Here is a 14,974-nt window from a genome sequence, read left to right on the forward strand (position 1 = left end):
TTTGATGCAGATTGGGATGAGGTACATTTTAAATTCCAAAATAGAATCTTCTTTTTACAAGCTCTGTGTTTTTACAAAATATAAAATTTCTAAAAGCTCATAAATAACTAACTAAAATCTTCAAAGGAAATAGCTTAAAAAAGTGAGTAATGAATGCAGAATCTCTCCTTCAAGCTCCTGGAATCCTAGATACATAATAGGCTAACAAATATTTCAAATTAGTACATATTCCTCTAAAAATTTAAAATAGTATAGAATCGGACCTAACAATACAACTGAAATTCATCTTAGTAAATACATATGTTACAATATGTTTCACATGCTTTTAAACAGTACCATAGTTATTCATTAGCAAGTGCAACATTTTAGCTAAATATCAAATTTCAGTTGTAAGATTTCTGAAGCACAGCTTTCAATCATTCATAAATAAAGATCATTTTTTTATTTTACATTATTAGACAATGACATTTCCGAAAATGAATGTAGTTTCTGTACTCCGCAAGCTGTCTCAGGTACATACTAGAAGGCCATCTGTGCATCTCTATGAAATTGCGTTCTTCCACTGAAGAAAAAAAAGCAAAGTATTGTATATCTTTTTAGTACTAGAAGGTTGCTTATTCAGCCTAATAAGTCTGAAAGGCTAAGACATTTTTCTTTATAAGCCAGAAATCAGTGTGGTTTACCTTATCAAAGTATGACTGATGTTTCCTCAGTCTGACAAGATGACAACATTTAACTGAAGGGACCTGGAGTGCACCCACTCAGCCTGACGGTATTGGGATGGGTAAAAGCAATTGTGACAGGTGATACTACAAATAATCAAGGCCCTATACCATGAAGGATTTTAATGATTAACCTTGAATTGCACCCAGAAGCTGACTGGTAACCAATGCAGCTCGTGTACCAGCTATGACACATGGGCATGAGAGGCAGGCAGCATACATATTTAATAAATTATTAATATTAGTGTTCAATATTGCTTGTGCCCTGCCTCTTGAACCAGCGGTAGCTTCCAGATTATCACCAAGGGGAACTCCATGCAGAATGTGTTGCAATAGTCCAATCATGAGATGACTAAGGCATGAGCGACCGTTGTTTTTGGCCTGAGTTTCTTTAATCCCTTAAAGTTATTTTCCCCCTTAACAAGCTTTTTGGAGTCACCCCTGCAACCTTTGACAATTTTGGAAAGATTTGTAAATCTTAAGTATCCAAGAAATTGTTTCATGCAGTATTTGCAGAGCAAGCCTTCTTTATACATTTAACTAAATGTAGAAAGACACTCAATTTAAAATTGGTGACAAGACAGAATCCTACCCTCTTGCTAAAGAATATCAATTTATACATCTATTTGATATGGAAAACAACATAATTTGTCTCTTTAAATAACATCAAGTTATTTAGGAAACAAGTTGTCAGTTACCTGAAAGATCTTCAAACTCAGGTTTCTGACTGAAGATTAAGTAATTAGAAGCAATAAAATGAAGCAGCCAATTTGAAAGACAATCCGAGTTATGAAACTGGAAAAAAGATTTAAAAATAAAAGAGTATTGGTACTATAGCAAGGAGTTTGGGTCAAATACAATAACTAGAATAAATATTTAATTTGTAGAAAGATAGTGATGGTCTAACGGTTAAGATACTAGGCTGTTGACCAGAATATATGCAATTTGATATCCAAGTATCATGTGACGCTGACAGGATGATCTCCCATTCTTGCCCCAGCTCCTACCCATCTAGCAGTTTGAAAGCATACAAATGTGAGTAGATAGTTCTGGGTTTTTTAAAAAATGGGACTATTTAGGCAGCGTTTCATATAGCCACATTTGCATTTTAAGCTTTTGTTTCTCTCTACCTTTCATCAAATTAAATTAGAAAGCTTTTGAATTAAAGCTTTCTATATTTTCTACAGTTGGGATAAAATATAGAATATAAAACTTTATTGCAATTTTTTTGGTTTCTTCCATTTTCAGTGTTTGCTCTGTCTGCTACTCCTAAACAGACAGAAATGAAGGCATGCCATCTTTCTTAGAATTTTGTAGCATGTAACTCTATTGTACTAGAAATGTAAAATATTTCAATTAAACTCAATCAAGGCATGTTTAATTATATTTAAATGTTTATACTTTTCAACTTTATACAGTATGTCAATGTATTTTTGTGTTTTTATGACCAAACCACTATATGCATAATGCATTCTGTAAAGTTACAAGATGATACTGTATCTGCTTATATCTGATTTAAAAATAATTGCTTTATACATTTCAATTTTTTCAGATTACCCAGAAAACGTGTTTTTGGTTGCTTGAAATTTTATATCACTAACTGCTGGCATTAACGGTCTACACAGTAAGTGTGATAGAAGAAACCATACAAGACAGTAATTTGCATGAGAAATAATGTAGCATTATGAAAAGAACCTCAAATTAGTTTTAGAATTGATGTCTTTCCACATATCAGGTTTTTTAATAAGGAAAAACTGCAGTTTAATATTGACCAATCCGCAAGTGGTATGTATTCCATTATATAAAAACTATCTTTACTTTCAAAATGAGTCAGCCTTTGTTAACTACAGAAAAGATACAGATAAACAATATATCAACAGGGAGTACTTACTTTTGCTTTTTGAAGCAAGCTGACCACACTCAGGCTCGTAGATGTTAATTCTCTACTAGGCATGCTCTGGAGTTGTGTAATTATATAAAGCTCACAGATGTGCTGGAGCCTTGAAACCTGGTACATCTCAGCACATATTAAAAGTGACATGGCTTGCAGAATGCTGGCTGATTAAAATATCAAACCCAGATTAAAACTGATGTAATAATTATATACCAGTTTAAACATCGTATTATTTTGTAATTCCTATACTACTGATTCAGAATTAGTTTTTTTTAAACACTCTGCCACTAAATATAATCTATTGTAAGAACACTTGAGATTTGATATCTGTGAAATAGGCCTTCATTGCATCTCTTCAAAGTGGCTACGCCAAGGATGAACGCATGTTTAAATATGTTGCGTTCACTTATTCATACCCCAAAACATACATCAAAGTCACTTGCAAATTAATAAACACAAAGTATCATTCCTGATATAAAAACAGGTTGTATAAAAACTATTTTATTCAACATACATGCCTTTTAGCCTCCTTATGTCTATTGGAATATGTGTGAATGAACCAAATTTAAACCCATTAATTTTATTTCAATTAATAATGATTCAAAAATTTAGGAATCTCATTTTAGAATAAACAGAATCAAGCTTTAAGAAACACCTGTTTTGACTACTGTTGTTAATATGTTGCTGAGATATTTTACCATCATGTAATAATAAGTATCATGTTGAAATGTATTTATATCCAAATGCAAAAATCAATATATTCACAGCTCTCTGAAAAGCCAAGACTTTCAGTCCAAGGATTCCTTTTTTTTTTTTTTTTTTAATTTGATTTATATGCCGCCCTTCTCCGAAGACTCAGGGCGGCTTACAATGTGCTCAGCAATAGCCTTCATCCTTTTGTATATTTATACAAAGTCGGCTTATTGCCCCCACAAACTGGGTCCTCATTTCACCTACCTTAGAAAGGATGGAAGGCTGAGTCAACCTTGAGCCTTGGCGAGATTCGAACCCTGCAGTAATTGCAGGCAGCTGGTCTTAAGCAGCTTAATAACAGGGTGCCTTAAACCCTTGTACTACCAAGGCTCTTTTGGAACTATCATAGTATTTAATGCTATTCAAAACTAAATTTTAATATTTGCATACCTGGACAACAGGAGTCTGTATATAGATACTCTAAAAAAGATAGAAATGTATCTTTGGAAATTCCATAAACTGGAACCAAAAAACTATTTGATTCAATATAGTTGCCATTAAACATAGCAGCCATTACTTCACAGCGAGCCACCAGGACTGCTTTGTGAGCTGGTACTGTAGCACCTACAAGGAAAGAGGTTGGATAAAAACAGTATCATGTGAGGCAGACAGGGTAAGAAATAATAGAGTATTATTTACAATTATTAATTAATAATTATAAATGTATCTGCTGCAAAATATTTATAAATGGCAAGACTGTTCAAGCATCAATGTTTCAAGAAAAGTATCGCATTTCAACTCAGAATGAGAATAAATATTAAACTTGATTCATGCTATTATACAATTGCCTTCCCAAATATCATAGACTGCAGCTATTTTGGGACTGCAAATTTCCAGCCAGCAGGTCCCATGCTATGCTGACTGGGAAATCTGGGTATTACATTTCTAAAACATCTTGAGGGGATATTTTGGATTGTTTTATTAACACTGCAATCATATACTGTAAATTTCAATGTAAATTTATCCTAGGTAAACATATATAGGAATTCAGATTTAATGGAATCTGTATCCACAATCTCTTTTAACATAAAATATTCTGATTTGTGAATCTATTCCAACTGCCTTTAATATATATGAAATTAATATCTTCTACATGTTAATTGAGTGATTCTTATTCAATTTGGTAGAATTTTTTTAAGTAAATATACTTAAAAATAAATTATACTATGGGTTGAAAATCCATTCCTAAATAATACTACTCCTGTTCAAGATTTGTACTGTATTGCAAAAACAAATTGGCTGTGGAAATGTCTATTCCCATTAATACAGCAACAGTGTCCAACACAAATTCTACCTCTTTCTTTAAAATGAAATAAAGAATAGACTGAAAGACATTTATTTTGCAGATGCAATGGAAAGCTCCAATTAAACAAACTATTTCTTTGAAAATAAAATTGCCAAAAAGCATTTTGACATTTGATCTACTGTTAAGAAAAAAAAAAACCTTTCAACATTTCCTATTTTTTAATGCATTATTCTGCAGTAATATATTCTGGCAAGGTATTTATCTATAAGCACATTCATGCATGGTATTCACTAATGACTCCTTAAGTGCCATCATCATTTATTCATCAAGGTCAGAACAATATTTTGCATATCATATAAAAGTACACCCAATTATCATCTCACATATTCAGCTGAACCTTATCATTATAATGATTTTGGAACTAATATATTGTCATGAATCTGCCCCCGGACTGCTCTCCAGATGTCAGTTCAGAGGAGGAGGTGAGTTTGAGTGTGCAGAGAAAGGCATGGAACCGAGTATTGGTCAGGATTGGAGCTCAGAGAATTCTAGCTTGATGGTGCAGCCTCAGCTGGGTCGATTGGACCAGCAACAGTCTGAGGCTGAGAAAGGCGAGCCACAGCTGGAGGCTCCAGGCAGGACTGGGAACAGTTGTTGCTCATTAGCAATGAGAAAGTGGAGTCCATACCTCCTCCTGATCCAAGGACATGTAGGGCAGAGAGGAAACAGGTACAATGTCAGTCAGATAGACTATTCATGAGGAGGCAACTTTGCCTCTCATGAAGGGCTGCACTGGCATTGCCTACTTAATCCCGCCTTGGGGTCTTGACTGCTGTTGTTGGAGCGATGTGCCCAGTTCTGCGCCTTGTGTGCTCGTGCCGTGTATCCTGACCTGTTTGACTCATGGACTGCTTTCCTGGACTTTGTGTGTGCCCATTGGATTCGGCTGCCCAGTGACTCTTACTGTACTGAGCTTGGAATTTGGATTTGCGCAATGGGGGTGCTTTCTGATGACCTGTTTGGGGTTGAATAAACACCTGTAGAACTCTTCCCATACATGCAGGGGGTAGCTGGGTAACACATATATTTCTTGCCAACAATTCAGTCATCATAAATAATATGCAGTTTTCATTCATTTGTGCACCACATTCTCTCAGACCCACAAGATAGAACAAAGCAGGGAATCAACTGCATAGAAAGACTAAATTACCTTTATTGAATAACAGAATGTTTTAAGTCTGATTGTGCTGACTCTTCCCTCATTGTCCCTCCCTACTTCTTATATTCCAGTGAACCAGGGAGGTGTCTGCTTGAATCACTTTTTATCATGCTTCTCAAGTCTTAAAAATGTTTCACACTCATTTGCCTATACAGCAGTTCTTGCCTATTTCTGTCAAGATCATCTTCCTTGCTCTCTACACATTCTTAAGATATATCAAAAGAGAGACTCTTTTTAATTTCTTTAAAGAGGAATTTCTTTAACATACAAATGAATAATTGTTTTCATTGTTTTTGTGAACCATGGCACTCTGGTTCATATCACTTTATTTCTCTTTGGGATTTTGAAACAAATAATGACACCTATTGTTTCTCCACTTCCTCCACAAAATGGCCAAAGATTAACATTAATTAAAAGCAAGCTGTCTAAATTGCCAAATTATGTTCCTGCATTTCAAAGACCTGTTTGTTTTCAGTTTAAGTTATGGATTCTTTTCATAATAAAGGGATATCTATAAAATAATTCCTTTGAACACATATAATAAGGGGCATGCATAATATAAATATGTATAATATATATTATAATATATTATATAATAATATATAATAATATATATAATATATATAATAAGGGGCGTGCATAAGCATACCATTTATTTGTATCCATTTCATATATTCATAATCATGTTTGTATCTGTTATCTTATACATGCTTGTCAAAATAAATAAATAAATACATAAATAAAATATTCAGTTTCCTTGACAAGGGTTGGGGGTTTTTTTTGGGGGGGGGGTGTTGGCCATTGTTTCCTTTCCAGGACTGAAAGAGTCTGACTTGCTCAAGATCGCCCAGTTGGTCCTCTATTGAAAGGAAAGAATTATTTTCTCATTTTTATGTTAACATTATTTCCTAACTAAGTCAAGAAAATGTTGCTTTAAAGGTTCAGGAGATACGTTAACATTATTTTATATTATTTAAAGAAAATATGAAAAAACCAGTGATACTTTATACCATACCTTGTATTTTGAACATGACATCAGCTAATACTGTTGTGTTAAAGAAAAGTCTGAGAGAGCTGTTACATAACTGTAGCGGTCTTTTTGACAAATAAGTTCTATAATTTTGTGAACCATTAACCTGCAGAATGAAAAGATGGTTAAATACATAGCATTTTTTAACTTAAGCTTTAAAAAAAATTTCAACCTATGCTACTGCTATTATACCAAATGAAATCAAATTTATCTTTGGTCCTTCCACTTCACTGTTTTATAAATATCAGCTCTATAGCACTTGATCTCTAGAACGTCCTTAATAACTTTTCTACTATCATATTTTTTTCTGTAAACCATGGGAGGCACAACCTCAGCGGACAATTATGATACAATATCTATTGTAAGAATCAACCTTCCAAGGAGAAAGAGTGCTATAGGCAGAATCTTACCAGGTAAAGTGTTTGTACATATTTTTAAATAAAAATCCAGGGAATTGGAAATCTAACTTCATAAAAAGATGTCCCTGAAAACAATGATTGAATGCTGGACTCTTAGCACACATAGAGGCTAATGAAACAGACTCAATGAACCCTATGAATTCAAAGGAACGCTGCCAACAAACTTGAGCACAGAGCTGGGGGCGGGGGTGGAATGTAATACAAAAAGGCACAAACTGAAGTGATGAAATTTACAAGCAGGCTTGAGACCAATTGGTGAAGGGTATAGTTAATGTTGAGAAATAAAAGCAAGAGAAGAAAAAAGTATAAATCATTATTAACAATAGGAAGCTTTAGTACACCACAAACAAGCAGAGCCGAAGTCCTAAAAAGATAACACAAGGGAATTTGTAGGAAGGCAGTTGTGAGAAAAGTCTTTACTATAGTAGTATTATTTCTGTAAAGTGTAGTTATTCTTCCAAAAACCTAGATCCCTTGGAAAATGAAAAACAGAAGAATTTGGCTTATAGGAAAGAATTTAGTTAATAATGTTATAATACCCATGTTTTAATTGGACTTTTCCACTTTTTCAATCAAAATAATTCTCTCTTTTTCTCTCAAATCAAGTTATAATTTTTAGTGACAATGACAAACGTGTTTACAATCTCATCCCACCTTACTTTGTTCAGTATTTTATTCAACCGAATTTATATTTCATTTTTCAGATTTTTTTTCTCTTATTATGCTGTATTCCATAGTCCATAGAACAGTTTTGATGTATGGCTTAACATATTGTTACTAATATATTAATAACATCAGATTTCCTCAAAAGAGTATGCCACAAAATATTAGGTTAAATGTATTAATAGCTCTATCCAAACTATTTTAATTGGTTTTATTATTTACAAAAATATATTAACTTATATATCAAAAGTGTCTGTTCTACTGACTGTGGGATAAAGAAAGGAGGATGCCATTTGTATTAGTCTCAACTTACTTCACAGAAAACCGGAATTATTTGAGGAAAAGTGGAGTGATACCAATATCTTCAGTTATCTCTGAATTTATGTTTATTTCAAAAATTCATATTCTTTCCTTTTCACATTAAGGTAACATGAATGAAGTTGCAAAAGCTCTATGGATTTATACTTCTATTTCCAGTATTCAGTAATCAGAATAAATGATCCTTATCAAGCAAATGCTTCTCCCCATTAAACAAAGTACCTGTTTACCATTATCTATGCAAATCTGAAAACTTTTAATTTGCTTTTAAGAATCTTAACAGTGCTCTCTTATTAAAAATACTAATACTTTTTCTAAATAAATATAAGCCTCACTTTTGAAGAATAAAAATCTCTTTATATCTTTTCGTATAATAAAAATAAGATATCAACTTGCCTTTCCTGGAATTTTCAAGATACATTTTACTCTCTCAAGAACAAGCTCAACATCCCCAAGATTCTTCAGTTTCTTTTTAATGTGCTCTTCCAATAGGTCCCATTGGAAAGCACCTAAAGATATGAAACAAGTACTTTTAAAATGGCATACAGGACATCACTTTTAGCACAAGGTATCTTTACCAATCTTTACCACATTACCAATCTGATGTGTGTATGATCTCCCTTAATTATTGCAGCTCTGTTGCAAACATTATTTAATTTTTATAGATTCCACTGCATTGTCACTGCATCTAATAAAAGGCAAATTTTACTCATTCAGCCATAGAAATCTCACTGATATTGTGACTGAGGGCACTGCCACACTGCCATCATTTTATTCAGAAGCAGCAATTATCTTCTTTTCTGCCAATTCAGATGCTCATAATAGGAGGAAAACATCATTTCTTTCTCTTGGCTGTTTGCAAATCTTTTACCGGGGGCGGGGGGGGGGGGAGAAGGAAAACAAAAGCCTTCACCTCTACTCTACACAAAAAGGAGAAGAGAAATAAACCAACAGACAAATAGTGTACATACAGCATAAGATCTGTGGAGTTCTTGGTGCTCTCTAAGCTTCTCTAACTTAAGTTTCATTACCCAACTAGGTAACATCATCAGTGTTATGAATGGGAGGTTTGCTGCCTGTTTATATACACTAAGTGACCTTGCCAGTATTTGTGGGGATGGGATGCAAGTAGTCTTCAATTTATGACCACAGTTGAGACTAAAATTTATTTTGCTAAATGAGACAGTTGTTAAGTAAATTTTATGACCATTCTTGCCTCAATTGTTAAATGACTCACAGCAATTGTTAAGTTACTAACATGGTTGCTAAGTGAATCTGTTTTCCCTATTGACTTTGCTTGTCAGAAGATCACAGAAGATAATCACATGATCCCAGAATATTACAGTTGTCATAAACATGAGTCAGTTGCCAAGCCTCTGAATGTTGACCACGACCATGGGAATGCTGCAATAGTTGTAAATGTGAAAAAGCAATCATGTCACTTTTTCAGTACCACTATAACTTCAAAAGGTCACTAAAAGAACTACCTGTATTTTTGTTAATAGTTCATGTATTGTTTTCTGCTTGAGTGTTTGCCTGGGGTTAATCCCGGGTTATCTGGATGGTGGTAGCTAGAGAAGATGTATGCTGATCCTTTTGTTTGCTTCTTCTCTTTTTTGTTGTTTCTTTTGAATGACCTAAAGACATGGCTTTTTCAGCAAATTCCCTGATCTGCCGTGTATTTTAATCTGGGGATGTGGGGTTTTAAATTGGATTGTACCACTTTAATTCTATTTATTGTTGGATTGCTTATTTTGTGAGCCGCTCCGAGTCCTTCGGGAGAAGGGCGGCATATAAATATGACAATAAATAAATAAATAAATAAATAAATAAATAAATAAATAAATAAATAAATGGTGCATAAATGTGGTTTATCTCTATATAGGAACTTTTCCAGCTGCTATAGAATCTTCCCAAGCCTCAGAAAAGTAGAAAACTGGTCAAGGACTATGTTTTTAGAACATTCTGTGTTTTAGTAATAACAGTTTTAAACTGAAATATCTAAATGTAATCTAGTTATATTTAGTTTCTGCTGTGAATAGGACTTCTGTGCTCAATGTTTTCTATTTTAATTCTGTTTCTACCAGGACTGCACATTAAATAACTGAAAAAATAACTCAGGGTCCAGGAAAAGGGGTGACACAGGTTGTTTCCAATTGGAACCTAGAACTACAATTTTTCTAAACCCCAGCCCCAAATGAATTTCCTATCACTTTCTTATATTGCAGCTAAGCCGGAAATAAGTCAAAACTTGTTTTCCAGCCAGACAGAATCCTGCCATAGAAGTTCCTTCAGCTGACTACTTTTGCTATACTAGGATTTTGTCCTTCATCATTCTGCTTCTCTGTTTATGTAAAGAAATATCTCTGAAACAATGACCAATGAGCAAAATTCCTTTAACCAAAGTACCTCAAATGGGATAACTTCCAGAATCCTTGATGCACCCAGGACAAATTTTATAAAACACTTTATAACATAAAATGAGAAAAAAATATTTTATGACATAATACAAAATGTCATAAAATATTTCCTGTGGTCAACTTCTTGTGTTTCATTGTGTGCTATACAGTTCAACATGAGATACTTTCAAGGCAGATACATCTCTGAATAGCTCCCTGAATTTTTAAGAACTGTTCAGACATTAGAACGTCTGCCATTGTTGAAGGCATTAAGGAATCTGGTAAGGAAATATCTCTACGATGGCCCAATGGGTTATGGATTGCCTACTGACTTTTAAATGATCAAAGAAAATAGAAAACACTATAGATATTCTTCAAAGTCAGCTGAAAGTCCTCTATAATATGACCGGCATTCAAATGGCTGTGGTCCCACATGTTTATAAACATCCTTTCTGGATACGGCAGTAGAGAGAAAACATTTTTGTTTTGTAGCAGCTTACATTGAAAAAAACATATCCTCACATGTTCATCCAGATATCTTCAGTATCATAGTCTTTTGTATTTCCATACTCTTCTTCTGATGCATACACAGACCTCTTGGAAACATGGGCTCCCAATTTAGGGAATAAATCTAATCAGCATGTAAGTGGAAGTTGGTGGGAGATCTATGAGCTTACAGAAACAACCCTATTGTAAAGAAGCTTTTTATATGAATATCAGGGCACAGCATACCTACTATTTCCTTTTTTAATTGGACTTCTCTGGAATAGTTTGGTAGACTACATACACGTCTCCACTTGTATTACTTAATAAAATAATATGTACTCTCCTCGCAGTAAGTAACCTCTTCTTTGTTAACAGACAATAAACAGCTGGAACTATTGTGAGAGGATACCTGAATAAATGAAGTGCAGAATATCTGTCAAACAAGAGCAGAAGAATGAGTCTTTAACAATGACTCTTACTGGTGAACCACATGATGTGCCATGTTTTAATATGGGAAACAGAGTTTCCTGAGTGGCTGCAAAGAGAGACTGAGCAGTTCTAATGATAGAAGAATCCTGAATGTCAGTTGGGCTCTTCACATTAAAAAGCAACATGAAGACATGGCTAATAGAGCATAAAACAATCCTGTGTGCTTTTGCTACCTCCTTCAAGTCTTCAGAGTAAAATATCACATCAACACACTGGCAGCAGAACAACAAGTTATGTAAATCAGAATCATAATGTGAGGCTTCGCCTTTTAAGATAGGCATTTTTTCTAAAAAAAAAAAGAGAGAGAGAGAGCATATATTAAAAAAGAATTCATGAATATAAATAAAATCATAAAATCATTATTCATAAAATTATCACAGTTGAAACTCTGCTCTTTCCCACATAAAATATGATAAGCCACATGGATTGTCTTGTCTTGGAACAGGGTGACTGCTTTTATCATTTGTCTACCTTCCCATTTTACATATTTGCAGCGCACCAGACTGGCTGCTTTCATATGGTATAAACACTAAGTTAAAATGTGGCTGTCTGTTTCACAATTTAGTTTGTCTCATAAAAAAGAGCTTTATGAGGATTTTTTTTAGTAAGACAATTCTGCTCCTAAATAGGAGGCTTGGAATATCCAGGCTATAAAAATATATAAAACTACATGATTTGTTGAAATAGTATTTCATAATATGAAGTATTATTTCAACAAGTTTCATAATTTCAAACATGGAAGAATTATGAATTATTTCAAAATATCTGAATTAATGTTTTATTATAAGAAACCATTAATTAAGAAAGACTTGTTCTTGGATTCTGCTCAGTTTGCCTCATTATTTCACCCATTATAATCTATGCTGCTAGTAGGCACAAAAGGATTGCTCAATCCTGCACGAAAGGAAAGATCTAAGACCACTTCTTTGTACCAATCCCATTCTAGATAAGACTTTGGACATAAAAATCAGATAATATCTCCTCTTTTTTTGGTTCCTTCAAGTCAGTCTTTGTGCTTCAAGTCAGTCATCCCAAAGGTGCTTTTTCAAAAGACAACTGGACTTTGTTTTTCGTTGAAGACATTTTGGTTCTCATCCAAGAAGGAAACTTCTTTCTGGAGGAGAAGCGAAACATCTTCAAGGAAAAACAAAGTCCAGCTATTTTTTGAAAAAGCACCTTTGGGACAACCATGACCTGGGTGACTGAGAATCTCCATAGACTTTCAAGTCAGTCCTGGCAACTGCCTGTACTGGATTCTTTAAAATTGAGATGAGTGACAGAAAATGACATATATTTCATGATACCATATTGTTTTTGCAATTTTGTAATCAGACACTCTATGCTTATCCTAAAAAAATAAAGAGCATTTTCAAATGTCCAATTTATATTGGGAAATGAAACATAAACTAATAATTATCTGCTCATAATTCACCGACACTTTACATTATACTAAATTACTGTCAGCATTATCTAGACCTGAAAGGTCACCATTAAAAATTCTACATCAACTTCTTCCTATATTTTATATAATCAGAGAACATTATGCCCTATGTAATTAATGGGAAACATGCCCAAATCCAGACAGAAATATCCACACACTGATAAAGATTCTGGACAATACTATTATTTTAAAGGGGAAAAAAACATTCAAATGGATGTTCTAGTTTCCATCCTGTTACAATTTTATTCTTCTGAATGCTTCTGGAATTATAAACCATAGAATAAGGATGGTATGTGACTAGAGTCAAGCATTTTATTTTAAAGCATTCCTGCCCATCTTCAAGAAAAAAAGAAGGAAAGGACAAACCCTATAGGTAATCCTCAATTTACAACTTATTGTTTTGGTGAATGTGATATTTTATGGGAAATTATATTCATGGTGGCAATTATTTTAAGAATGAGCTCCTCTGATGAAAGTCATTTCGTAATGCTGCATTGTCCATGATACCCTATCAAATTTCCAAATGTTCTCTGGCCCAGAGAGGTTGGAGATTCCATTAGGAAATACACTTTTAAATTCTAATTTCATGAGCTCTGCAAATTACAACTTTATACAATCCACTGCAACAGATATTGGAAGGCACCTGGCTGATCAAGCTGAGGTGGCTTAACTCCATGACATTTATGGCTTTTCTTCCTTTTCTTCATTTTTTCAGATGATTTCTGATTCAAGCTTTGTATCATAAAATATTCCAGCTAAAATCAAACAAAACATGTATCACTAAATTTTGTAATCAAACTTATTTAAGAAGATGCAATTGATCAGTGTCACCCAAGTATTTCTAATTATTACTGTTGTTGTTAATCTAAATTTTCCTAAATACTCTGGATATAAATAGTTTGTAATCGTGTTTAAAAACTGTTTAATTCTCACTAAAACCAGCAGAAAGTAGTCTAATGAGATTACATATTTGAAACAAAAATGCAGCTAACTGTAGAGTACTAGAAGTGTTAGAAACTACTTTTTTATAGTGTAAACATCCTGCTTCCTGGACCATTTTCTGGGAAATCACATAAATGCCCAGTTAGAATTGCCACTGAGAGAGCAAGAGACAAACAGCAAATGATTACAGTTAACCTGAGATTACAGTCTGTGCTGCCCTTACCTTTCATTGCAACAGGAAGGCAGAATGACATACTGTGTGGTATAAGGTCTACATTTTCCTTCCAGATTTAATAACACCACTTTCTAAGACCACCATAATAAAATAATAAAAGCTCATCATAACAAAATAAGAAATTTATGTAAATTATAAAATTATAATTTTATAAAAGATATATAAAAATTATGTATGAGCTAATGATCCAAAGTCACATGTGTCATGAAATCTATATTTAGTATTGCTTTAGTCTTGTGGCAGAACTAGGAATAATTACGGTAACTATTGTGATCTGTAAAGAAAGATAACACCAAAATTAGTTGAAGTGGGGTATTAATATGGTTATCCTCAGAGTACAAGTTTTCACAAATAATATTTACTACTTCCCAGAATTTTTGTGTGAGATATAAATGTAATAATAGTTAATGACATTATATAAGAGATATGTATTTAAAAAGTGGCAATAAAAACCATTTCATTTTTATTTTACCAGCACTTAGAAATGTTACAATTATTTTTTTTATAAATGAGAGATACTATGTGTTTACAGAAAAATTTAATTAGCACACTTTACAAGTGATGATCCCTCGTACTTTTTAAAAAAATAGTTTGAGGAATATAGCTAGTTTATTCTAGCTTATTGATTATCCTGTTTTTGATGTGAAAAACTTCATACCCATTGAAGTCCTTTTTTAAAGTAGCTGAATCAACAAAGTTGGTGGCATAGTGGTTAGAA

General features: G+C 33.4%; 1 protein-coding gene across 1 annotated transcript in view; it reads right to left on the reverse strand.

Moving 5' to 3' along the window:
• The window catches only part of RHOBTB3 (Rho related BTB domain containing 3), a 34,517-nt gene continuing 19,543 nt past the window's right edge, over positions 1–14,974 (reverse strand). The window contains exons 6-13 of the mRNA XM_070934541.1: positions 13,723–13,834; positions 11,559–11,924; positions 8,661–8,773; positions 6,850–6,970; positions 3,760–3,933; positions 2,614–2,780; positions 1,421–1,517; positions 1–562 (exon numbers count right to left, since the gene is read on the reverse strand). Of these exons, the coding sequence (XP_070790642.1) occupies positions 447–562; positions 1,421–1,517; positions 2,614–2,780; positions 3,760–3,933; positions 6,850–6,970; positions 8,661–8,773; positions 11,559–11,924; positions 13,723–13,834 (1,266 nt within the window). The 3' untranslated portion in view covers positions 1–446. The remainder of the gene's footprint in view (positions 563–1,420; positions 1,518–2,613; positions 2,781–3,759; positions 3,934–6,849; positions 6,971–8,660; positions 8,774–11,558; positions 11,925–13,722; positions 13,835–14,974) is intronic.

This window comes from Pituophis catenifer, unplaced genomic scaffold (assembly GCF_029215685.1).
Source record: "Pituophis catenifer annectens isolate HBS135680 unplaced genomic scaffold, rPitCat1.0.hap2 SCAF_2, whole genome shotgun sequence".
NCBI lineage: Eukaryota > Metazoa > Chordata > Lepidosauria > Squamata > Colubridae > Pituophis > Pituophis catenifer.